The sequence below is a fragment of the Myiozetetes cayanensis genome, unplaced genomic scaffold (genome assembly GCF_022539395.1).
Source record: "Myiozetetes cayanensis isolate MyiCay16 unplaced genomic scaffold, myiCay2020 scf1, whole genome shotgun sequence".
NCBI lineage: Eukaryota > Metazoa > Chordata > Aves > Passeriformes > Tyrannidae > Myiozetetes > Myiozetetes cayanensis.
In genome coordinates this window covers 133,346,277-133,372,597 of record NW_026086604.1, presented here as the reverse complement: position 1 = coordinate 133,372,597, position 26,321 = coordinate 133,346,277, and the positions used below count along the sequence as shown (strand labels likewise).

At 36.1% G+C, this 26,321-nt stretch overlaps 1 protein-coding gene across 1 annotated transcript in view; it reads right to left on the bottom strand.

The window, feature by feature from the left end:
• ARMC3 (armadillo repeat containing 3) overlaps positions 1 to 26,321 on the bottom strand; it is a 55,021-nt gene that overhangs the window by 14,592 nt on the left and 14,108 nt on the right. Inside the window, exons 4-12 of the mRNA XM_050314728.1 lie at positions 24,626 to 24,751; positions 23,508 to 23,576; positions 23,005 to 23,180; positions 21,482 to 21,676; positions 20,493 to 20,676; positions 15,126 to 15,278; positions 14,914 to 15,019; positions 1,980 to 2,229; positions 702 to 838 (exon numbers count right to left, since the gene is read on the bottom strand). Coding sequence (XP_050170685.1) covers positions 702 to 838; positions 1,980 to 2,229; positions 14,914 to 15,019; positions 15,126 to 15,278; positions 20,493 to 20,676; positions 21,482 to 21,676; positions 23,005 to 23,180; positions 23,508 to 23,576; positions 24,626 to 24,751 — 1,396 coding nt within the window. The remainder of the gene's footprint in view (positions 1 to 701; positions 839 to 1,979; positions 2,230 to 14,913; positions 15,020 to 15,125; positions 15,279 to 20,492; positions 20,677 to 21,481; positions 21,677 to 23,004; positions 23,181 to 23,507; positions 23,577 to 24,625; positions 24,752 to 26,321) is intronic.

Below are 26,321 nucleotides of genomic sequence, written 5' to 3'. Positions count from 1 at the left end.
GTAGATAGATGGATAACATCACCTTTGAGGTCCCATCTTGATCTAAATTTTGAGAGTCTCACTTTGCAGGATTCCCTCACAGAGGGATTTTAAGTATCCATGCAGTCATCAGAGAAGTGCCCAGCAGAGGGAGCAGGGCAATTACATATATTTTAATTTAACAGTAACTAAAAGTCACCCTGTCTGAGGAGTCCTGTGTCATAATTCTTATAACCTAAACCAGTTTTTGTAATTCAGATATTAATATATGGAACTGGGAGCTTCTAAGAAGAAATAAAATAGAGTCACTTTTATGTGACACTTCAGGACACCTGCAGTTAACCAGAGATTGTAAATCAAATCTAGTCTGTGTATAATAAGTACAATTTACTGTATATTAAACTTAGTCTGAAACCTTTATTTCGGTTTGAAATGTATGGGGCACTGTAGTTCCTAATTTTGACTGATATAAGCAATCTTCAATCTAAAGCCTAATTCAGTCACAGAAACAATAAATGCTTTATAATTCCAGACAGTTCTCTCTACAGGCTTATATTTTGTCTGAAAACCTCTGTTCCTAAAAATCAATACCATTTCATTTGTAACATCTGTGGTGCAAAAGTAGTTTCTGCTTACCAAAAAGCTTTGTTATTCTGCTTATAGATATAAAAAGATTGACTTTAATTGAGTATTCACATCAAAAATTTCCTACTTCCACTCACCCTAGCCTGCACAGTTCGACAGCAGTTGGTTCATCACTTGCACAGACCGTAACAGCCCAACAGGCATTTCTTCTGACTTCGTCATTCTTAGAATGCAGCAGTTCAACGAGTGGTCCCAGTCCACCTGCATTTCTTAACTGTGAAAAAGTAAAGACATTGCCACTTACATCTTTCATCTATCCAAACAAGAACAGCCTGTGAATTCCCCTTCCAAAACATTCGAGCCTGGTAGACAACCAGTGCTGCGCTGGTAGAAAGGTCATTCTTGGGTATTCTGTGTTCCCATGAACTGCACAGGCTGGAGCTGAGAGAGCTTCAGAGTAGTACAAGACAGACATCCCTTCTGGCTCTGCCTTACTCTTCAGTTATTAGGCTGCCGTGTGGAACCTGAAGAGACTATGCAACCCAAAACTGCCACAGAGAGTTGCACAGCTTTTTCTGTGTTCTGTTGCCTCCCAGCAACTAATTTACATCACAGTACATTTGAATCTGTATTGTATGCATGACAATCTTATTAACATCCTACTCTCTTGTGTGCTACAGTATCTTTCCTATACATGCTGGAGGAAATATTGCTCATTTGGATTTTCGAAGAGAAAGACATTTTAAGGACACTGAAAGAGGCAGATTAATTATCTATGCCCCTTATTCGTATCCTAATTAACAAACTTGACCCGTGAGAAAACCCCATCTCATGATTTATGAATGGACATAGCATCATTCTTATTTATAAAAATACTATGACCAATTAATAAACAGCAAAGAGTTCAACTTGATGGATGTCACTGATCAAGGGATTAATTATGAGTTTTGTCTGAATTGCATTTACTCAGTGCACATCCAATATTTCCTTAATCAAGGTCAGATACTGCCGTTCAGGCCTTGAAAGTGGGCAATGAACACTGAGGGAGAGTAAAGAGGACTGAACTTCCCATGTCCAAAGTTCAGCTGAAAGAAACCTTTAATGCTCCTTAACATGGGGATCAAGATGTAGCCCTGACTAAAGCTCATGGAAGCCAATGAAAAGCTGCAAAGCAGTAATGTGGTGCAAGCAAACACAGCAGTAAAAATACAAATTAAAAGAAAACCCTCTCCAAAACCTCATGAAAAACTGAGCTAAACTCAGCAGAACAAGCCTATGACAAATATAAAAAATAAGTCACTATCTAGAAAGCTCAGGACTTCTAGGAGAGGCACAAAAGATTCCAGGTTAATTTAACTCCGGCCTCACAATCCAGAAACGTTATCAGTAATCACAACCTCAAAGAGCAGTTTTACCTCAGTTCTTGCAACAGCATCACAACCAAACGCAGCCACAGCGAATGCTGCTTTGCTCTGCACTTGGCTGTTGGTGGAGTGCAGTGGTTCCATAAGGGCACTCATGATACCGTGGCTCTGGATACTGACACGGGACGACTCTTGCATGGCCAGATTTGTCAGCACTGTAATAGCATTGGCAATGGCTCCATCTCTCTGAGCACTCAAGGTATTCACTAATGGCTCAATTCCTTCAGCCTCAGCAACAGCACTAGCGAAATAAAGGAGAGGAAAAATATTTGTTATTTTAGGACCATTTTTCCTTCTTAGTGTGCTCTATTTACCAACTAAATTAGTATTATGTTTCAAGATTTAATTATGTATATATATGTGTGTGTGTGATTTATATATGACTCATGGTGAGAAGTTCAAGAGACAAAACCTAAGCAGACAAACCAAGTCACAAACTTCTGCATTCTTTAAGTTACTATGGGATTCTTTCTGAGGTACTGAACAAGTCAATTAAATCTTGCATCTTCTTAAAGATGTATGATTTTTGTATTTTAGTTCCAGGCAAATGTTTCTGCAGACATTTATCAGCTATCACCATAAACATTCTAGCACTGCTTCTAATGAGGATTATAGTGCATGGAATGTCACATTTTTCTTTGTTCTGTCTATTAGGCACCTAGGTAATATAAACATAGTCAACCAAGTTTTTGTCCTTCTTCTAGTGTAAATGTTCATGGTGCAGTTCAGTGCAATGTAGGAATTACTGAGCTGGCTTTATATGAGTTAGCAGGATTAACAGCAGGGTCATAAGGGCTGACCATGATTGTGATTCCACATCAACTAGTCTATCAACAGCAGATCCAGTTTAAATATTCCCTCTGTTCCCAAGCATCCATGGTTGAAGGCTGCTGCCTCTCAGCAGTGCTGGGACAAACGCTGGTGTGACCAAGTTCTAAGCTAGACATGCAAAACAAACCGTTTCCAGATAAAATTGGTGAGTTTGTTGGGATTTTTTTCTAAGGATCATTTCATAGATGTAGGTTAGAGAATATCCAAGGGAAAAAAAAAACATAACTGAAGAAGCACTACTAAGGAAATAGCAACTTTGGGCCCGAGACAGCGGAAGGTGCAGGGAGCTGCACTATTAGAGGATATATAATTTTACTTTGGGCTCATCTGTTAAAAGTTGGCAATGGGAATATGCAGATGGCAATTTGAATTTTCCTTGTAACTGCTTTTTATACCCTCTTTTAATACATTTTATCTACATCTAAAACATAAAAAGCTCTTCAACGGAAGAGTATACACTTTTTATAAATTTGCTACATTTCTGTGAACACATTAAATAAAAAGAGAAATCTGCATGTAAACATCTTTTACTGTAACAGCCTCTTACCAAAATCTGACTAACCTTTTGATAACTTTCACAGTTACAAAATAAACACAAGCTTAGAAGTATCACATGTAAAAGAAACCGTTATACTATCAAAGACTGCCAAGGCATTGGTGAAAACAAAAAACCATCAGGAATGCAAAGAGGACAGAAAGCAGAATACATGCCAGCCTGTGCCAAGTAATCCCATTACATGGGCAACATGATGTAGATCTTACTGTGAACTATCTCAGTGCAAGTATCTCCAGGCTGTCAGAGAGGGGGCTGCAGATGCTCCTGAGCATACCTGGAATGAATCAGCAGAGGATAATGGGGTTTGTCACTCTGACCTTTGCCTCAGGTACAAGGCAATGGCAGCTCACAAACAGTGCTGGTGCATGGCTCTAAGGAAGGCTGCCAGGCAGTAGTTCCCACTTCGGAAAACCAGGGAAAAGGCAGCAATCCAGGGACTGAAGGTGAGCAGGCTCATTAGCTTGAGTGTGTGTTAAGATATAGGGTTAATTTGGTGTAGACTAATTAATCCTCCTGGAGCACCAGTAGCTTTAATGCAAGCACTTCAGTCTCTATTCAGAAGTGAGTCCTATGTTTTCAGATGTCCCACACTACATTCCTCTGTCTTCAAGCAGCTGGATTTCCCTTCACCTTTGTGCCCTCCTTCCCCTTCCTTCCTTGACCAGATGAAGAAGACCTGAAAATGTTTTGTTTGGTGGGTTGCTTTTTTGTTGTTGTTGATTTGGTTTGGGTTTCTTACTTAGGTAAAGCCACTGTATTTCTAGGTTCTTTGGTTAATATTGACTGTCTTCTTTTTGCCACAAAATTTTAGCCAAATTTCCAGCTTCAGGACTTTAGTAGCTCTCTCTAGGCTGCTGTATATGAAAAAATCCTGAACAGAACTGCACATGTAAGAATCAGCCATGCATCACATGTATCATGGGTTTGCTGGAAAACATCACATTCACAGCACATGTAACAGAGTCATGATGTACCTGCTGGCAAAGCATAGGAAAGACTCACATACGTGCACACGGCCATACACAGTAAGGCATGTCCATAAACTATAAGATTTACACCATTACACATATGTTATCCAGGAAGGAAAACCCCAAAAAACCAAAACCAAACAGTTTCTCCTTTACAACGGATACAAAGAAATTCCAGGATTTATGGGACAGATTAACTACTCATGAAATGCACCACTGCATCTCACAGGTGTAATATATCCAATACTTCTGCAGTAAGTACAGGACTTACTATTCCTGTACTACACCCAAGAACACGTATTCTCCCACAGGAAATCCTAGTAAACAGATCATCCCTCATGGACTGGTTGCAGAACAATACACAGCACTGAATGACGTAGCCAATCACATTACAGGCAGATTTACTATAATTTCCATAAAGCCAGCAAGTACATAAGCACTTCACAAAAGAGCAAGGTGACAGCTCCGCGTGTGTTCAGAGCTGACCTCAGCGAGGTACAGAGCACACCCAATTTTCTCAAGTGCCACTCAACTTCAAAAAGGTTGAGAACCACTGATTTAGAAGATCATACATATTTATTTCAGATCTGTGTTCTGCGCAGACTCATTTTGAATCAGTGTCAGGAGTACAGTTTAATCAAGCAGAACAACTGATCACAAGGCAAAAAGATTTTGTTAGAAGTGACAACAGCAGGGAACAGGAGCTGAAGGTAACCAATACCTTTGAGAATACATTTTTAAGAGGCCGTGAACATCTGAGGCCAGTGCTTTGTTCTGATAACAGGGACACATATAGAAGAGATTCGGAGGGAAGAAGGAAGAATGGGGAATCCACAGTTCAACTCAATCCTACTCCGTAGCCCTCCGGAGAACACAGAAATAGCACTGTCACCCTGGGCCACGGAGCCTGACCTCAAAAGGGAGCTGAAAGAATGAACATACTTAAGTTCTTAAGGTGCTGAAATACTACAACATTAAGATCTAAGTACGGAGGTCCTTGTTCCTTTCCATCCTGGGCAGAGGCATGCACTGTGTAATTCTTTTATTATAAGGCAACAAAAGTTTTTACCAGCACTGTCTTTGCCAAACGTAGATTAGCCATAGCCTCTCTCCCTGCCTGCAGAACACTCTCCTTCAGACACATCCTACTGAGACAGTGCACTTTATCAGTGCTCCCACTACAGAACTACATCCTCAAGGAAGAAGTGTGCCTTGGTTTAGCTGGAAAAAAGTGTACACTTTCTGTATGGAAAAGGAGTAAATTATATAAATCTACAGGTTTTTTTCCCCTCCATGTTGTGTAACTATTCAGAATACATTAACTTTCCTAAATATGGAGAAAAAAGGTTAGGTTAAAGGAAAGAAGACAATGAAAAGGGGGGGGAAAAAAAAGAATGTTGCATTTGCAACATCACTGTTTTCTGTTCAAAAGTGGAAGCTGTTTATCTGAAATACAAACAACAAGGGAAAACAGACAAGATAGGTGTAGGAATTGCAGAGCTTAAATTAAATTCAAAATAATTCAAATGTTATGAATTGTAAGCACATATTACGATCATTAGAATGCCTAACTGAACAGTCATTTACTTTAAACAGGGTATACATGGTTCAGGTACCCTAAGGACCTTAACCATGCTCTTTAGTGAAACAGTAAAATTCTGATTGCAATTGGATTCAAATTACTGTATTCAAGAATAAGTAAAATATTTTTCCCAAATGTCATTGGAAAGACATATATTAAAAGGTCAGATAATAAATATTTAATTTGTTAATTTTAAATATACACTGTAATGCGTTATTAAGAGAGATTCTTGAACGTTCTTTATAAGATAATTTAAGACTAAAAGAATAAATGCTGAAAAGTAAAAAAACCAAACATTACTGCTTTTACTGTAAAAATAAGTTAAATGTTGTCAATAAAATCATTACCAAAAGTTTCACAATACAACCCTTTTTTTAGCAGGTATTTTGGAGATTTATATTAATGTGCCTGAACTGAATATTTTGTTGCTTTAGGTATCTGGGGTGCAATAGCAAAGTTCAGACGTTGTTAGAGTGTTGTGAAAACAATAATCAGTAAAAATTTGACCAAAACTCTGTGGGGTTTTTTTTACTTTATTTTATTTTTAGGACTGTAAGCATTTTGGGGCATGAACCACCTCTTTGCTGGCATCATAGTAAGCATAATAGCTCTGATCTGTGACCAAGCCTTCTAGCCATGGCAAGAAAAATAACAGATTATTTACTTAGTGCATAGGGAATGGTCCAGCTAGCTTTTCCTCCTCAAGAGAAGATCTAGCCTAAGGGAGAAAGCAACTAACAGTGTTCAAAGAGCTGCCAGAAACCCCTGAGACTGCCCCCCAAACCTTCAACCTAAATGACCTCCCAGGGAGGAGAGATAGAGGGGAAGAGCAGTGATGCAGCTTGACACCACTGTTTACTCTGGATTGTACTAAATTTACACTGGTGAGATTGACACTTCATAAAAATGATCAAGTATGTTTGGTTCTGCTTCTTCTACCACAACTGAACATAAACTGGTTTATATTAAATTATATTTTTATTCACTTCTATACTGTTTACTCCCCCCTTTCTGACTGAGGATTTAACATAATTTCTGTTCAGAAAAGATTCAAATTTTTCCTCCTCACAAAAGCCATTGGACTCCTTATGGACTTAATTTTTTTAAAATGTGTTTTCAACTGCATGTTTAATTTCTGTGCAAAATTACTGTGATTGTGTGTGAGGTGCTTAGCTAGCCATTTATGCCTGTGCATATCTCATTTTCATACATAATTGCATGTAAATTATGCATAAGAATTATGCATCTAATTACACATACATTTTTTAAAATCAACTCTATCTGTTGTTAAATCACACGACTTCTTTTTTCACACATGGCATTTCTGATCCAGCTCTCTTACCCAATTTCTGAGAAAGAACATCATAACCAGAAGTTTGAAAAACCCTCAAGAAATAGCTTCCTTTTTATCCCTTAAATGTATCAGCATTCTTCATTTGCCTTGTTATGCCATCAGAATAATCACATCCAATAAATGTCTTCTGCACTTAGTAAAAATTTCACTTTGTGATTTAATTATTTTCAAAAGCAATTGACTGTTATATATAGACACCCGTATTTTATTTAAAAACTAATATTACTTCCGTTTTCTTCACTATACAAGGGAAATTAATGTAGCATGTTTATTCTGAGTAAGAGAATCTAGCACAAGAGACTCTGATCTACAATTTGGGGCCCCTTTGTGCTTCAATAAAAATATTGATGATATCAACAAACCTTATTTAATTTTTCATTTCAGGAACTGAACCTTCTATTTCTATCTTATAATGACAAGTAGCTTGTTAAAACATCAACAAACCTAAAACTCAATAAACCTCGCAGTCTGGAAGCAATAAAACCTTAAACTGTCTGGGTTAGCAGAGACTTAATACCTGACTCTCATTTAGCAACTCACAGAGATATTCTAATGTCTGTCACTGAATTTGTCTGACAAAGTTACACAGATCTCAGTTCTAAAACTGTAGTATACTTAATTCAAAATATTACAGGCACATTGGTAATGAGCTATCTGTTCATGATATCTGAGACTTTCAACTATAACATTATTTGCAGCCTTTGTTAAGAATTTCTGACACTTCCACTATTATGTGGAAGGCTTGAAATTCAGCAGTAAAAACTCTTTTACTCCTGAAAGATCCCATGTACTTTCAGTCAGGATAAGCTAATGAAAAAACGCCATTCTCCTCTCTCTTCTGATCCAAGAAGCAGTACATGCAAAAATGAGTAACTCAGCACAAATATTGTGAGTCTGGAGCCCACACTGTTACAAAAGCAAAATAACAGGGATATGCAGGTGTTGCCACAGCAACCTTCATGGAGGTGTAAGGGAAGGAAAGAAAATGCCAAGTCAGGGTCCTCACAACAACTCCTCTGAACACAGGGAGTGAAAATATGGTGGCTCTTCTTCATCTTTGGAACCACCAGCTGAGGAAGGACAAAAAAGCTGTGCCAAGTCAGTCTCTAAACACAGTACTTGAGACTGTGAAACTTGACACCATCTTTCACTTCTGGATAACTCTTTTCTGGATAACGGTGAACTTATCTCAAATGTCAGGAGCCTGTTCTGTCTTGCTAAAAGCTCAGGCTCTTACAGTGATTCAGAGGGGAGAAATTTATGCTTTTAGTTTTCTCTCTTAAAATTACATCCCTAAGAAAATACACCCATACTACTATGTTAAGATAAAATTACTGAGGTTGCCTGTCAAAATGCTAAAGTTACTTGTGAAAGCTTATTTTTACCCTCTCATGTATAAGACAGTACAAGTAGACAACACGCCACAGTCAGTGCAGAGGTTAAATTCACAGCATGGTCAGCCATAACCCTGCAATTCCCTAATTAAACAAATTCACACCACACTAAAGTAAGTTGAAACATACACTTAATTAATGTGCATTTAATTTAGAAATATACTATAAAGAAAATGCACATGCAAAAACACCAATAAATTTGTCTAAAATTTACTCATAAGTAAAATAGCCCTTGCCACTTTAAATTCATAAGAAGTATAATTTATCTCACTGCGTGGCACTGAAAGTCACTGCAGGGATACACGCTCGAGAGCAATCATTGTACTTATGCCACTAGACGAAAGAAAGTTTTCCCTCCCAGGTTTAAGAACTCCCCATCCGTGAAGAAAAATGTTTCACCTTATCCCACAGAAATCTACCATGGGAAGTTACAGGTGCTCCAAGTGACATGGAAGTTACATATGCTCCAAGTGAAATTCCAGCCTTCCATGGCTAAGACAGTGATGATAGTGCAAGGCTTTGAAGGTAGGGGAGTGCAAACAGCCCAGAAGATTTTGCTGTATCAACAAGGAGTAGAATTTCTACATAGTTATCATTATCCCAATTTAGAAGTGTTCTGTTTTCTTTCCGAACCTCTTTTGGATGTACTTTGGTTCCCATGCACTTTGGGATGCGGTGACACGAGATCTGTGTTAGATAGAGATCAATGCTCTGTATTGGTCTTTGTCTTTAGTTGCCCGATAGGCAACAAAGTTAAAAACAACAGCAACAAAATCCCCAAAACCCCAGGAAAATGCATAACAATTTTTTTTTGTAACAGAAGAACTGTACTGGGGACCAAAACACAGTTACAGTGTCTGAGTGTACAGAGGGACTTTTCCATACAGCCACTCTTTCACACATCTAAGAGAAAAATACAACAGCTGGCTGTACAAAACATTTTTCACCTGCCAGCAGGGCATGATTTAGGGTACTGTCCATGGGCTGTGTATCAGTCATCTGATGTGATGTTAAAGTCTTAGAGGGAACACATTTCTGATTGATATCCCAGCATTAGGACTTAATTCAGTTTTTCTGTCAAGGGAAAAAAATTACCATAAAATATTTTGCAGTTTTCAGTGGAAGTCAATATATAAATGACTGTGTTGTCTTTTTAGTTAATTTTTTTTTTTTAGAAAGTATCCCCACACTGTGGATATACAGTAAGATAAAAGAAAAAGAGGGATCTGTCTGTGGCATGAGATAACTCTGTATTTTACAGGCTGCAGCAGAATGGATGCTAATATCAAAACACAGCACAAACCACAAAACACAAAAAATCCCTTTACCTTGCAGCACATGAGCTCAAAAATATAATTCTGACACTAGGGGTCAGTATTAAAACATATTACATCTACACAATACCGCCAGCAGCATTCTATTGTTGATTTCCTCCTTAAAAAAAAAAACTTACATTATAAAGAACTATAAAACCATAAAAAAGATAAACCCTACAGTAGATCATCACCTCTTTATGTTATTAGGTGTAGCTCTCATGCTAGAAATTTGTGTTCCTGTTCTCACAAATTAACACATATATTCATGCAAATGTATTATCTTACGTAATATCAACGCTTCAATATTTATATGAATTAGGTTCCATCTACAGTCTTGAAAGAGAAAAGCTATTATTATGTTTTCTATTTTTTAATAGGGAAGATTACTACCTAGTGATATTACTACCTAATGGTAGTAATCACTACTTCCTAATAATAACAACAATATTTTGAATGTAAGAAAACTGGACGTTCTTTAAATTCATTCCTTGACAGGCATACCCATCTTACAAACAGTAAAAAGTCTGCTGTGGGTACTGAAAATCTCAGTTTAAAAAGGTGACTGTTACTGCAGGTGAGCATTATCCACATGGAACAAACTGAGGATGTATTTTGAGTCGTTAGATCAGTGTATGAATTTCAGTTTGGAATACATAAAATATCCACTGAAGTCAAGGGAACAACTCGCTTTCTCCTCGCTGGACACTGTCCATAACCAAAAAGCTTCCAACCTATCTTCCTATCCCAAGCTTCTCCCAAATCTTGACAATCTTGATACATTTAAGAAAGCATACATTCAGATGCTGCGCTAATGCCAGGAACTGTTTATATGGACATAATTGTGAATGTAAATAGATCCACTGATTCCTGTGAAGAATTTAAGAATTTGAATAATATAAAACTTGCTGATTAACAGACTAAGCTAGCTACATTTTGGGATGATACTTTGCTATCTAAACACAGATATAATACAGAAATATGTCAAATGACAGTAATTATAAACCCCAGGAGAAATATTCTGCCGTATCATAAATCTGTCACGTACCACAACTTCCTGCAGCCCTTGGTACAGATGAAGAAAAACCATCCCTTTCCTTCTTGCCCCTGACCAAACTCTAACTGAATGCTATAAATTTTGCACTTAAAATAAACAATTTAGGACAAATATTACTGAGGCTGTTAATTAGTTTTCATGTCCAGTACCAAGTTCTAAATTCCAGAGCATATGTTTTTCTTTAGTGGCAAATCCATTAGGTGCCCAGAATTCAGACACTGCCAGATTTATGAAGGCAGCTATTAGAAATGGCATTTGTGCTACAACAATACTGAAGAAAAGAGCTGGTCAAATTAATGTCTGACTAACTGGTATGCTTGAGATCTTATTTCAACTTGCTACTTCTAACTAACATCATATTCGTATTTAACACAATTAGCTTATCCTAAAATGAAAAGCAAACATAATTGATTATACTTTAAATGGGAAAAAATAGGCAGAGGTCGAGATAAGACATTTGTTCCAGGGTTAGATGTGTGGCACAGAATCACTCATTTTCCTGCCCAATAGATGACGCTGCTGTTTCTTTGTTCCCATGTAATTGCTGGATTTGTGCATCACGTCCTTACTGAAGTGACTGCGCCCACATTGCCCTGTGCTTGGACACAGCAGAAACAGGTTTCATGGATTCTTTAAATGGCATTTTGCTGTACAAATAAGTGTATACAGTTTTCAGCAAAGCAAGTTAGTGTTCTGGATTAAAAGATGTGATGGAAAAAATGGATGGAAATACCCAGTTGAACATCATTCTCTTTATTTTCCAGAAGCAGACCACAGAACCAAATTCTGACATATATATCAAGGATGACCTCGGAGCTATACACACATAGGGACATAACATGTTAGAATAAGTACATGGGATTTTAAACTGCAGTATACTTTGCAAATTTATTTAGTCTAATTATTAACAAATTTACAAAGAAGTTATTATCAATATAGAGCAGCATTAAAACTTCATCCTTATGTTATGATAAAATTCTTATAAAAGCATCATCTGGGGGAATCAGTCTGTAAACTAATGAGGCATTTGACCAATGTGGTTTTCTCTATGTGCTACTGAAGTATGATACAACAACAGCTCTGCAGCAAAAACTTAAATGCTAAAATATTTTAGAAGTTATTTATAGTAAATGTTATGTGTTCTGGTAGAGATCATATTGAAAATCCATGTTTTCCAGCAAACCTGAAAACTCAAACCACTTGTATGGGATTCATGTTCTCTTCTGCTCTAGATCTTTGGTTAAAATACTCTGTGAGGCAGAGCAATTAATTAATTTATTTATTTTTGCCAAATCGTGGTTGCTTGGGGATTTGTGTGAAATGACAAGCTGGTCTCTGTCCCGTTCATCGTGAACAGGTGTTCTAATTACCAAATCTCCACCATATTTGACACCTTTATTAGCTGTCTCAGTTGAAAAACAAAGGATTGATTGGGCAGGGTATAGAACTAGCCTTTCATTGCTGTGGGGAAGCACCTAAAGGTCAAGGTTAATATACATTAGTGGGGGGTAGTATTGCCCATTACCTATGCTGTTCTTGTGCCATTAATCAATGGAAGACTTTATCTTTATGAGCTAGCTATTGTGAGAGCCTTAATTACACACAATTTGTTTTAAATTGTATTTTTTTTCCATGTTATATGAAAAGCAGGCTACACTTCTTGAGCAAATATTCCTAACAAGAACAACAAATCTCCAGCAAAAATAGTGATGTCTCATACTCAGTTTATATTCTGAAATATGTACTGTACAAAATGAAAGGGCAAGGTACACATCCTTCAGTCAATGTAATGCATACAAAAATGCTCATGAAATGAAATATGGCAGAACACATGTATATGAGTTCAACAAGATTGAATTTTTGACTAGCCAGTAAAAAGTGAAAGCATTTACAGCAAATAGTCTTCCCCATTTCTGTGGCCATTTGTTCTTGCTGGCTTCTGTCTACCTGCTACTACTACCTTTATGATTTAATATTCTTGGAAGGTTTATAACAAGAATCTAACACATAACCAATAAAAGGGTGCTAGTCTTGTTAGTCTCATTTGGGATCAGAATACTGTCAACATAATTGCACAGAAAAGTCACATTATTATAAAAGTGTATCAGCATCTTCATTATATATACACTTATTTTCGGAGGTGTACATGCACACAAAACACTCTAGAATGAAATATGATTATGGTGACTCAATCTGGAATGAATTTTCTCTAAACTATTTTTTTTTCCTATTATGTGTATGTAAAATAAATATGGGCCAGATAGTCAGTCAGTGGGCTGGAACTATACCAATTTGCATCAGCTAAGGGTTCAACACTATATATTCATTTACAGATCCTAGTCACACTTGGACCCTTCTATGACTTATTAATGGTTTTGATTTAGGAATGAAGCTTTGAAGTAATTATATAATCACATGGCATTCATCCAATATACATATTTAATGTAAATTATTGCTTCCTGATTTTCACAGAAGACATGTGATTAGATTATCTGGTGCTTCCATATTGTACTTGAAGCTGGATTGCAAAGAGAGAGAAGTATATGTGAGCCACCTTTACAATTTCCTGACTCTGCCCAGCAAGAAACAAATACGGATTTCATTATAATGCAGAGGAACAGAGACAGCTATTTCCCTGCCTGAGGTCTCAGAGAATTGTTCCAGCAGTCAAGCTAAACAATGTCCTGACTATCTCCTTGGCAAAAGAAATGGAATGAGTTGGCATAAGCTGCTATACCAACTCAAAACTCCCTTTTCACAATGTGAAACCTCAAAGGGCTGCACTACGAAAAACAGCTGTAGCAGAGCTGAAAGTTTGACCCCTAGACTCCAATACTGTGCTCGTTTCATGTGTCTATGACTCCCACTGACACCAACTGAAGAGTCCAGAACATGAGGAGAGCAGAGTATCAGATAAAAAAAAAATCTACTATGTGAATCTGAGAACAGAGTATTATTCTCTTGCATCAAATTATGGCTCCATCTGGTAACATTAAGTGAATACTGGTAACTATTAGAGCTGAATCAATAAATTGAAACAAATAATTTATTTTGTGAGTTATTTTATTTTTTCACTTCAAAGAATGCCTGTGAATTGATTACAACTTTCTTAAGTATATTCCAGGAAACTTTTAAGGAATTTTATTTTATGGTTTGTAAGTTACATGTGATTGCTCACATACGTCACACACTGCTCTGTTTCTTTTCCCTGAAGAGGACTTTATTAATAGAGTTGGGATAACAGAACTCTCCAACTGACAGCAGAATTTAGTTGATACAACTGTTTTGGAACATATATTCAGCTAACCATCCTTTGTTAGTTATTTTGGATACTGAAGTTGCCCTTCTTTTCTTTCAGATAATGCACTATAAGCATTCTCCATTAATTGGGAAACGACAAAAAAAAAAAAAAAAAACCATGACAATGCCAATATTCAGAAGATCTGAGAGCTATCTCCCTCAAAGACTGGATTCAGATCAGTCAAAAAAGTTGTACGAACCATAAAATTTTAAACTGTCTTAATGATTTGGGATTTAAAAAAAAAATTCCACATCAAATGCTTTAGATTACAAGGCATATTTTGCTCATATGTTCTCTTCAAAACATGATTTATATCTCTGCTTTCATTACATCTGCCTCATACCTTTCCTTGATGAAGCAAATGTTAGTAGAGACAGCATAACTCTTGTAACACTGATGAGAACCAACCTATTCCAGATGACTTATAAGAACTAAAAAGCACCTTACAGTCAAATTCAAACAGACCTGCCTATCCCAGGATAAGGACAAGACAAGGCATTTTTAAAAAATCAAAATATTATCACTTGTGTTCAGATTAGTGTTTTAAATAATAATTACTGCAGACTCACCTTGCATTACTACGACTGGCTTCTGTCAAACTAGCTAATGCTGTCACTGCAGCTTCTTTTACCTCTTCATTATCACTGCTTAGCAACTGTACCAGCTGGGGAATCCCTTTGAAAAAAATAATTTTATGTATGAACCTTTAAGTAAACCATAGCAGTCTCCTAAAAAAAGGAAAAGCACAAATTCTCAGCTCACCCTTTCCCACCTTACTTACCCTGGAGCCCAAGTGCACATTTGCTATCTGCATTCTCACACATGGCAGAAATTGCTTGGGAAGCAGCAACTTTAACTTCATCATTGCCAGTTTCCAAAAGCTTTAGGAGACATTTCTCAACCTCTTCCTCATTTAAGATTTTTCTGATTTCAGCTTTAAACAAGAAATAACAATGGCATTAATCAGCGTTTGTTTTCCAAATCAGTGAAAGGACATGAATTTGATTTCATATAGCTGCTGGAAATACTTGGTAACAGGGGCATCAGCCATTTAGAAATGTGCACAAAGGACCTGAGCCAAATCCTATTATAGAATATCCTGAGTTGGAAGGGACCCACAAAGATCACTGAAGTCCAACTCATGTATTAGACTTCAGTGAACTCTGAATCAAGCCCAAATGATGACTATTAAATACAGCTTTAAACATACATAGCCCAACAGAAGGCAAAGTTTGTTCTCTAAAAGACTTTAAAACCGCAGAATGTATACAGGCTTGATGGAAACAGCTTTTTCAGTTCAACAGATCATACTTACTCAGGATCATGCTTAACTTCAGTTTATGCTAACAAAGTCCAAATGCATAAAATTGAGGAACATACTAGTAAATGAACAGTTGAACTTGGTGGAGTATCGGTTAACATACTCCACTGTAAAAGCCAACATACTGATACAAAGCCAAAAAAAGGCAAGGGGCATTACATAGGAAATTTTAAATTCTGCACAGCCTGCAGGTCTTCATCAATGTGCAGTTTGCAGAGAATTTCAATGTTGTAGTTTAGGCTGGTGACACAGGGCTCCCTGCTGACCTACTCTGCAATGATCGGCAGCAGCTGGGAAGGACATAGATGTTCCCTTGTAACAACACACAGCTTCGACAAAGTATCAACAGACATCTGTATGTGGATACTAATTAACTAATAAACTCTCTCATCCCGAAATGGATGAGATCAGAAATCCAGGTGTTTGTTAGAAAGAGCCCTGAAAGAAACTTTCTCATCCAGAAAGGCACTGGACAGCACAGAAGCTGTACAGTGATGAGGGTCAATAAACATTTAACCGTATGCATAATTTTAGGCAGATTAATTACATGCTTGAAGTTCTATCTAAATGGTAGAATTTTTGAATGTATTAAAAAATTCATGAACTGAGAAGTCAGTGGGACTTCAACACACTTAGAAATTTTACCAATGCTTACTACTGCTCTCAGGGATCTCTCCCTTGTTTGGACTGTCATCCTCCAAATTAAAAAAATTTAAAAGGAAAGTATCATAAGTGTGCTTTTAGATAAACCTGAATCTGTAATGAATAAAAGTAAACAAATACAAGTCCACAAAGTCAATGAAAAGGGAATTGGATTGAAAATCTAGTTACAGCAGAAATGACTCAATGCACATAGGTGAGATGGTACAGTTGCTTTCTTCCCTCTAGCTCAATTTTGAACATTTTTAGAATCATCAGTTACGCAAACAAAATCACAAAGCAAAGGTGCAACAAAAAAACCAGAGAGGATTTTAAGTGTTAGCAGAACCTTGGCCACAACCTTGATGCATACTGGCCAGCTCTCAAGAGAAGGCCTTAGTTGGGATTAGAGACCATTTGGAGAAGTTATCAAGTATGCTGCTGGCCTGTTGCTTGACAAAGTAGTCCATAATCCCTAATAGTGATTTCTAGAGGTTCTTCATGACTCAGTAATTTGTTTTTTGTACAGCAAGTTGCTTACTACTATTCAAATTTTCTTAAAAAATATTCTTTCTTTTAAAGGCAGCTATGATGATGAGTGTTTCATTTTAAAGATAATTTATGCCTATATGAAATAATAATATGAGTAATTAATTTGGATGAGTGAAAATACTGATTTAAAATATTTTAAACAGAAAAATACTTTTTTGATAATGTGGAAAAAAGAGTTTGAATTTGAACTTAGGTAGACAGGCTGATGAAAATTATTAATATTTTAACAATCCAGGCACCAATTCTATATAAGGGATGAACATTTTCTGATGATCCTCTCTGTCTGTATGAGCTGTTCCTTTGTTTCCATTACTACAGAAAAGAAAGAATGCACAATTAAAAAGCATCCTTTCTACTGAAGTACTTCTCACGTGAGCGCCAACACCATTTTTACAGTGATGATTTTCTTAACCCCTAAGTAATTTGAACACGATTGATTTAACATGAACCAAAATACTCAAGCACACAACTAAAAGAGTTTGGAGTACTAACAGTTCTGTCTGGTTTTTCATGCATTGACCCCATTGTGAGACAACCTTTGTTTTTCAGTATATTTTCCTATTTGCCCTTATTACCCCAAAATCATGATCAGAATTCTCCTGATTACCTATTCAGGTCACTGTCACCACTTTATGGAATTACCTATACCAATTTCAAATGAAAAAAAAAAAATTTAAATAGTACCATGAGCTCTCACTGATCTTGAGTTGAGATTATCCAGATAAACGAAAATCTGTCTTATGAAATGCATATGTTAATCAGGCTACAGGGTGTGTTTAGTGTGCTCCCTTTTGAAAGGATTTGCGTTGAGATACAGAGAAAAAACGGGGAGAGGTTCAAACCAGAAGTTTGGCAGAGTGAGGCCAAACTCCAGTGAGAATGATCATCACTTTCTCCACACATACTCCACAGCATTTTGTTGTTGCTGGTGTGTCTGGCACTGACAGTGGAAATCAGGCCCTCCTTAATCAACAGTCCAGATAATCCACTCACAGACATTCAATAATTTATAGCATTAAATTATATTTTGCATTCTGAAATGACTGCATTATTTGCTGGGCAAGGAGGGAATCACAGTATAATTCACCACTATAATTCTGAGCGTACAAAATAAAATCATCAATAAATTAATATATTAAATTCAAAATTATGTTACTGAACAAAAAAATTTTCAGGGGCAAAGGCATAATGATTATGTATAGAAATGTGATCAATTTTAATGTACTTAAACAGAGCAGCATCCTAAAGATGCTATTTCAAATTGAATATCATGTTTGTACCATGTAATTTATTCTGATATTGAGAATAGCTCTTAAGGGATAAATCCATCTTATAACAACACCACCAAAGCTACAGGAGTCCCTTTGCAAAGGGCTGAAAGGGACATAAAACAAAACTGTTTGCTATGATCAAATCTATCAGGAGAAAAAAAAAAAAAACAAAACAAAACACCAAAATTAAATTCCATCTGTCAACAACAATAATTTCAAAACCAGATACTGCTGTATACTCATCTTACAGGATTAAAAAACCAGCTCAATACATGTTCTGTCATTCCAGAAGGAACTTTTTCATTCCAATGAAAAGCAGTCCTTTTTTTAACCAAGTAAGCAGGAAATGTTGGTAAACTGCAATCACGATTATCAAACCTGAAGGATGTGTGCTACTGTATGGCTACTGCAAATTTAATGGAAAAGTCACTACAGAACTTAGAGTTGTATTGTATTATTTTGGATTCCCATCAAGGCAAGTACTAGTACTGTATACATTAGTGCTGCAGTTTGGATAGGCTGTTTGGTATGTTTACAACCAGAATCCAAAGAAACAAGAACTGCAAATATTTATGGGGTTTTTTTGCACTTGGGCTATTTCTTATAATGGCCTCAATGCCACTTTTCTTCCCTCTGGAAGGCTGACAGTAGCTCTATGTATCTGAAAAATTCACTGCTTTTGGGGGCCACGCTGAGCAGAGAGTTTACTGGACTGTTTTCTACTGCACCAGGACAACAAGTTTCCCTTTGCCTAACTGGGTGTCACCAAAATTCTACAGCTTGAAAGCAAATATTTTAAATCTTCTTTTGATCTATTTTCCCAGCTTGCTGTATCCATACCAACTGTCACAGGCTGAAGAAGAGAGCAAACCTTTATAATGAAACCACATTGACTCCATTTGTAAAGAACCATGACAAGAAGATGCATCTTCACTGACGGTAACATCCCCTGATATAAGATCATAGGCAGTACTGTAATATATTATGTGTAGTTCTTGCCACCGTGCTTTAAAAATGTGTTCAGACATGCTTCTACTAACAGCTGCTAAAATATTAGGCCACAAAAACTGAAAAAAAGTGTGAAAGAGGAAAAGAAGGCTATGCTTATTTGAAAATAAATATGATAAAGGAGTAAGACGTAGTAGAAAGCAGTAGGAGCAAATATAAATCTGCTTAGCATACACCTTATAAGCCTGTCACAGGACTATAAAAATGATACTGACAGTCCTAAGTAGCGTAATAAAATAACAATACAGGAAAATACATGTAGAAAATACTGGCATAAGAAGGTTCCTTCCTATCTTTGATACCTGAACATTAATGAAAACAATCTTCAGTGACTTGCAAAGCTTCCAATAGATAATGATGAAAGCACAGAGAAATCCACAGAATACTAGGAAAGGCAGATTCCACTCTTTTTGTGTATCATTTGCAATCCAAATAATTACAAATATTCATGATGTCAAACTAAGCAAGGTGAGAAAAGAATTGGAAAGACAGCATGGGGAGAGAAGAAGGGAAGTCTGAAATATGGCAGAAAGAAGATATTATTTTACCCGTGTTATTAAATTAAATAACATATTTTTAAAATACTAATCAATTAAAGCCATGATTCAAACACAAAATGCCAGAAATATGAATGAAATATTTAAGCTCTACTGACATAGTTCTATCATAAAAATCCCTTGACAGAATTAAAATCTTCTATAGACAGAAGTATGTTATTAGTTATATTTTTTTTTACACAACACTACTTGGCACATGTTGCAACTCAGAAGCCAATGTATGGAAAGAATTTCAAATGTGGCTTGATTAAAAGAGCATCCTTGTGGGCAAAAATGATGAGCATGTTCTGCCTAATTCAGAATTCCTTGGTGAATTAAAGAAAAGTACATAAAAAAGAACTATAGGATGAATAATTATAAAAAGATTACAATGCAACTATTTAACTCCCCTGGGAATATTAATCTGCAAGCCATTTGAAAGGTTTTCTTTCATGCCCCCGTTACAGAAATTTGTATTTGAAATTGCCTGACATTTAGACAAGCAGTTGAATGCCAGATGAAGTCTTAACTGATGGCAGTGAGAAAGTGCCAGCAAAGGTGGCTTAAGATGGCAGTTACCTGGCATCACTAATCAAAAGACAAAGATCATATTTTCAGAGTTCCATTTTTCTTTGAGAACAACATTTTGCAAGAATATATTGCATTTAAAAATAAATTGAGGCAAAATCTTAAGATTTTCTCATACATATATATTTATATATATATATAACCTAGCACAAGTACTATCCTCAACCTCATTCTGAATAAAAATTTACTTCATAAACAAATTTATGTCCATGGATTATTGAAAAGTCACATACAGTCACAAGCTGCTTTGGTAATTGCCTTTGCTGCATTCTTCTGAATATCAGGAACAGTGGAGACTCCTAAAAGTGCAAGGAGTTTTTTAAGGCCTCCTGTCTGCTGAATCAGTTGCAGGATATGCACATCTTCGAGACAATTTCCCAGCACAGCAAGAGTTTCGACATGTAGATCGCTCAATTCCTAATAAAGAAAAAAATCCAAACAAATAACCTTCAAATCAGGATTAAAATATCTTTGGCTTTTAAGTTTGTAGGATAATGGCTGTAACTTTCTTTTGGATAGTTTAATCACACTGCAAAGAGTATATTTTCATATTCACATTTTCATCTAATTTATTTAATGATGCCTTAGGATGCAACACAATTTATCAAAAACACTAAAGCCTACAGAAGTTTCTTGTTTACATTAAAGTGCGTTAGACAAGCACCCAGAATGCACCTGTCATCTTAAAATTTCAAAAACGTCACAAATTTCTCTACGCATTATGTCCCATGGTGACACCTAAACTCAAGAAGCACTAAACTGAATCTCATAATAACATAAACAGTGATATTTCCAAGGCAGGAAATTATGTCTAAGGCCATTGATATCAAAGTAAATTCAGGAAAAAAAGATCAGTGTTCAAACTAGGAACCATCACCAGAGTTCTATGTATCATAAAAAAATTTGAGAAAATGTCATATAAAAAGCTATACGGTGAATTTTTTTGATATTTTCAACAGTTTGAGAAATGAACAGTAAAGGCAAAACAGTATTACTAAGAGCAGTAAAGCAATAAAACAAATATAAATACTTGGGTGAATCCCTTTGATTCCTTTCTGAGTAAGCTAGATATCCTAGCCTATCCTATTTCTATCTTAGTTCACTCCAAGTAAGGAACTCTTTCTTCTTATCTCGCTCTTCCATAACGGAAGTAATATTTCCCATTAGTCATACAAACATTAGTAGCAAGAACAGAAAAACTTTTAAAGCAAGCAAACTGTACATCGGTTTCCAGTATCTTCAGCAGGCAATCTAATCCGTTCTTTTCTCCCAGTATTATCCTGGTTTCTCTGTCTTTGCTAATTACTTCTAAGGTTTGAAGGGCTAACAACTGAATAACGGGGTATTCAGATTCCAGTAGTTCCAGCAAGGGTGGAATTACACTCAGTTCGCTAACTGCAGCACGGTTTTGAAAATCCTGCAGTAAAATATTCAAAAAATAAAGTTAGTGATAGAGAATATAACAATACATCAATTCCTGACTTCACAGAAACACCAGAAGTCTGATTTCAGACATCAAAAAATTTATCAATACTTCAGAGCTTTCAGTTCTGAAGATTTCTTTCTTTTGACCTAAAAATCAAACTGAATATAATCAAGCCCTGTGAACCTTAAATTCTAGGGGTTTTTTCAAGACTGTAGAATCTAGTTCTGTCTAAGGAAGCCCATTTACTCTTGGGTTTCACCATGTTTGTCTCAAATGTTTCTTTGAAAAAGTTTTTTAAATTTAGTTTCACTATTTTTGTTTAATCAGTGGGTGGAAAACAGTTTTTTGCACTCAACTGTGGTTGCCTGGTTATATCTTCCTTTTTTTTAGTAATTATATTTAATTTAAAATTTCAACTTTAAACAGTGAATGTGCAGCTTAATAAAAAGACAGTAGTTGATTATATTAAAATAGAAAATAAATAAATAAATTACAATTTGCTTTTAAATAGCTTATTGCACATGTGCAGCATGCAATTATCCTTATCAATATAAGCAAGCACCAGGTGCAGTTATCCAGATATACCCTGCAACAAAGACACCGAGATAGTAAAAAAGGAGAAAGAGTAAAATGTGATTCTGAATAGACATGCTCTGATGCCCCAAAAGAGATAGAGTTATAAACTGAATTCATTATTGAATTGATTCGCTTAAGCCATGGAAGAGGACTGCCATACAAATGCACCATTCTTCTGCTAAGCAGCATATGGATGACATTAGTGCTGAGTGTGAAAGTAGCCAATAAAAAACCTATTCCTCCCAGTATGGAAAGTAGCTGTTGACAGCATTCACCTATCATTAAAAAGATGTTCAAAATTGTGCTATGGACCTGCTGGTCAAAACAAGACACAATGCAATTGGTAGTTCTTTAGTTCTTTAATTTACAGGATTATTCCAACCTTTTGGATGGACAGATTATGACTCTAATTACCACGACTAGTATTTTCAAACTGAGAAAACAAATTCCTATTTAATTAAAAAAATCTAAATCTCATTCTGATTATACTTATACTGCAGCACACCACAGATAATTGCATCAAGTTCAAAAGAATTAGAGTCAAATCAGCTATATTCATAACTAATTTAACATTCATAAGATTGGGTGTGATGATTCAAATACACTGATGGACATTGGGGAGTAAAGAAACCAAGTATTTTAAAATTATTACCCCCACAGAAAATGTCTGGGTGGGGGTGGGGGTGGTGGGAAGGGTTTATCTGCCTCTGTAATTTAAAGCAACAAACAACAGGAAACTTTACCTGTACCAGAAGGTAAATACATTCAAGTGAATTCTTCTGAACGTCAGGATCAGGGCTACCTAGCAGCCTGATAAGTGGTTCTAACCCACCTTGCTCAAATATTTTTACTTTAGTAGTACATTCAACAGCCATATGTGCTAGACAGAGAGTAGCAAACTCATGGATTACTACATCTTCTGTGGGGAAAAAAAGAAACATTTTGATCAAGTTTTATTCAGCACGGAACATATTCACTAATCCAGTGGTTTAAAACATTATTTGAAGTCAATAAATAATAGCTGTTAATCCTACCTGATGCCTCCATAAACATGTTGCTCCATCTGTACAACATAAAATACTACTTGGTGAGTAAGAGTTACTCCTATAAAAGCATTTACCTCTTTAACATGTAGTAGGACAAATTGTAAGTTACAGGGAAGATTTTATTAAATTGTCTGTTCAAATGCAATCATAAATTATTTCTGACTGTACTTTAGCACAAGAATGAATACTGCACAAGGTACCTTCTGGCGCCAGCTGTGATATAAGTGGATTTGTGACATCCAGTTCCCTCAGTAACTTCTTGACATCATCTACAATGAAATAAATACAAAGTCTCTCATTTGGCAATGTTGGCTGAGTAAAGAAGAGAATCTGCTCCAAGCAAATGTACTTATGGTTATTCTCTGAGTGACAAACAGATCTGACTGGGAAAGACACACAACTGAAGTTATACCAAGATCATAACAGGCCCAGAAAAAAATAGAAGAGACTTTAAAGTACCAGACGACATTCTTTGATATATATGAACTTTCTTAATATTTTATTGAAACTTTACTCAAAAAACTTGCACCTAGCAGGTTCTGATTAAGTCTTGCAGTTTTAATTGCCAAAGAAGTCACATCCCAATAGTTTAAAGTATTTGTTGTTAAAATTATCAAACTAAAAGCAATCTGTTACTTAGTTTTCAAGCCATCACTTTGCTATTTTAAGCTAATGTCAGCCCACCCTGCAAACGGAAAACATGAATTACCTAGATCTCATTAAAATCACAGTAAAGACTTTCAGAATGAATTTTTATTGTTGTCAATGGCAAACTAGCAAAACCACAACCACTGGACAGAAAAATCAAATAATAGCTGTTGGAACAGATTTTGTGAGATCTTAAAGGGCAGTGTTGTTATCAACATATTACAGTGTTGAAATGTAGGAAAAAGGTATGAGAGTTTAATTTACTTTAAATAAAGAAATTATTAAGATGTGAATATAAATGGAAGATCTTTGTTCATTTAAATTCATGTTTGTGCAGCAGCATGGACTATATGCTAATGTGGAGTTAAAAGGAAGGTAAAGAGGGTAAGGTCTAGTGCAGCATGAAAAGCAGGTAGCAGTTGGTGAAAAGACTTGAGAGTGATTGGGACACCACAATTGAAGACAACTGGGTAGAACATCCAACAAAATAACACCTGATTAATTACATTAATTAGATATAGGTTTATAAAGCACTGTAAAAACAGCAGCCAATGAAACTCAACCTTACATCACTTAGTCGTTATTCTGGGCCATTAATACAGGATTTTTTCACATGGGTCAGCTCCTTGTGACCACACATTGGAAAATATTTATAAATTGAAAGTCTTACTATTAGAAGCCATGATGCCAAAAACCATGATGGCATTTCTGCGTACAATGGGATCTTCATGTGAGATGAGTTTATACAGATGTTCCAATGCTCCAAGACCAAGGAGTATCACTTTGTTTTCATCATCTGAAGAGGAATTGTGTTAGAAGCCCAAGAAAAATGCAACAACCTCACAGTTCTAATGTACTGAAGTAAAACAGCTACTTTTACTAGATAGTAGAATCAAGAAACAAAGGCCTGACAGGACCTTGGGAGATCGTCTAATCTATACCCCAAATAAATATGTGTCTAAGATTAATTCACATTTGTAAAGCAAAGGATACTTCTATCTATTGGACACTCAACTCATTTGTTAGAGACTGCAATGATAGTACAAAGGACAACTTTCTATTTAGCAAAGTACAGATAAACAGTATAATTAAGAACCTCATTTTATTCAATATCATTAAGAACCTCATTTTATCTTCCTCTTTTCTTGCCTCCCAATTCGGTTTTCCTCAAAATAACAGTTATATAATTCAGTGGATCTTTACTATCTCTCAGTGGAAGCAACTAGCAGGATTTGGATCATTAAATCCTGAGATTTCTACCTGAGAATGGAGCACTTTGTACCTCAATAGGTGCTGGACATGCAAAGAACAGAGGTGTTTTGTGAGACTACAGCCTTCCGTTCCTGATAACTCAAAACACACACACAACCCAAGAAACAAAATTCCAATCCCACTCCCATTCTCAGTTCCCACAACAGCTTTATAATTCATTTTCTAATGAACCATGCCAGTTCTTTCTGGCTACAAGCAAGCAGTGTGAGAGGAAACTGGAGAGCTACGCTCATACTCAGGCCAAGACATGATTAAAATACAAGGTATTTTTATTGAGGGATGGGACTTAATTTACTAGCAACACTCAAAAAATAAATTAACTGCAATCAATTAACTGAAAACAACTCCTTCTCTTGCACCACACTGCAAAGTTACAGTCAAGTCTTCTGGAAGATTGTAGGAATGTCTACATCAATGATTTAAAGAATGATTCATTTAGTGGAAACATAAAAAAATAAGCATCTGTCCTCCCTCTTGCAGTGTGACATATTTTATTGGGGACAGCAGGGAAGAAGCCAGTAAAGGCTTATGGTCCACATTCTCTCTTCCCATATTCAGAATATGATTGCATGCTGTCAGCCAAGCTTGCCATATTAAGCAGAGCCTAAACATCTTTCAGAACCTGGTGACCTCTAGCCAGCTGTCAAAGCATTCAGCTCTTCTCTCATAACTTCAGCAGTGTTGGCAATTGCCATTAGTACAACAATCAACATAGAGACCCATAATTTTTTAAGAAAATGTAAATTTAAAGGAAATTAAAATTAAACCACATTAATCAAACCAAGAACGCTACCAACATATACCAATTTGAGTGACTGGCATAGAGAAAATAGGAGACAGCTTAGGAAATTATTTGCGACATAAAATTGAGCCCTACACAGTTGTTGTCTCCTTGGTCCCTTGGATCCTTAGCTATAGATTATACAGGGACCTTTGGAAGATTTGGTATGTTGGAGACTTGTTAGACTCCCAACACAGGCAGAATAAGCTTGATAAAGGAGGTTGAGCAGTCTCCAATAAATCATTTGTCACAGAAATACTGACACAACTTTATGCAAAAATAACAGAAACAAGCTAAAAAGTTATTTTCATTG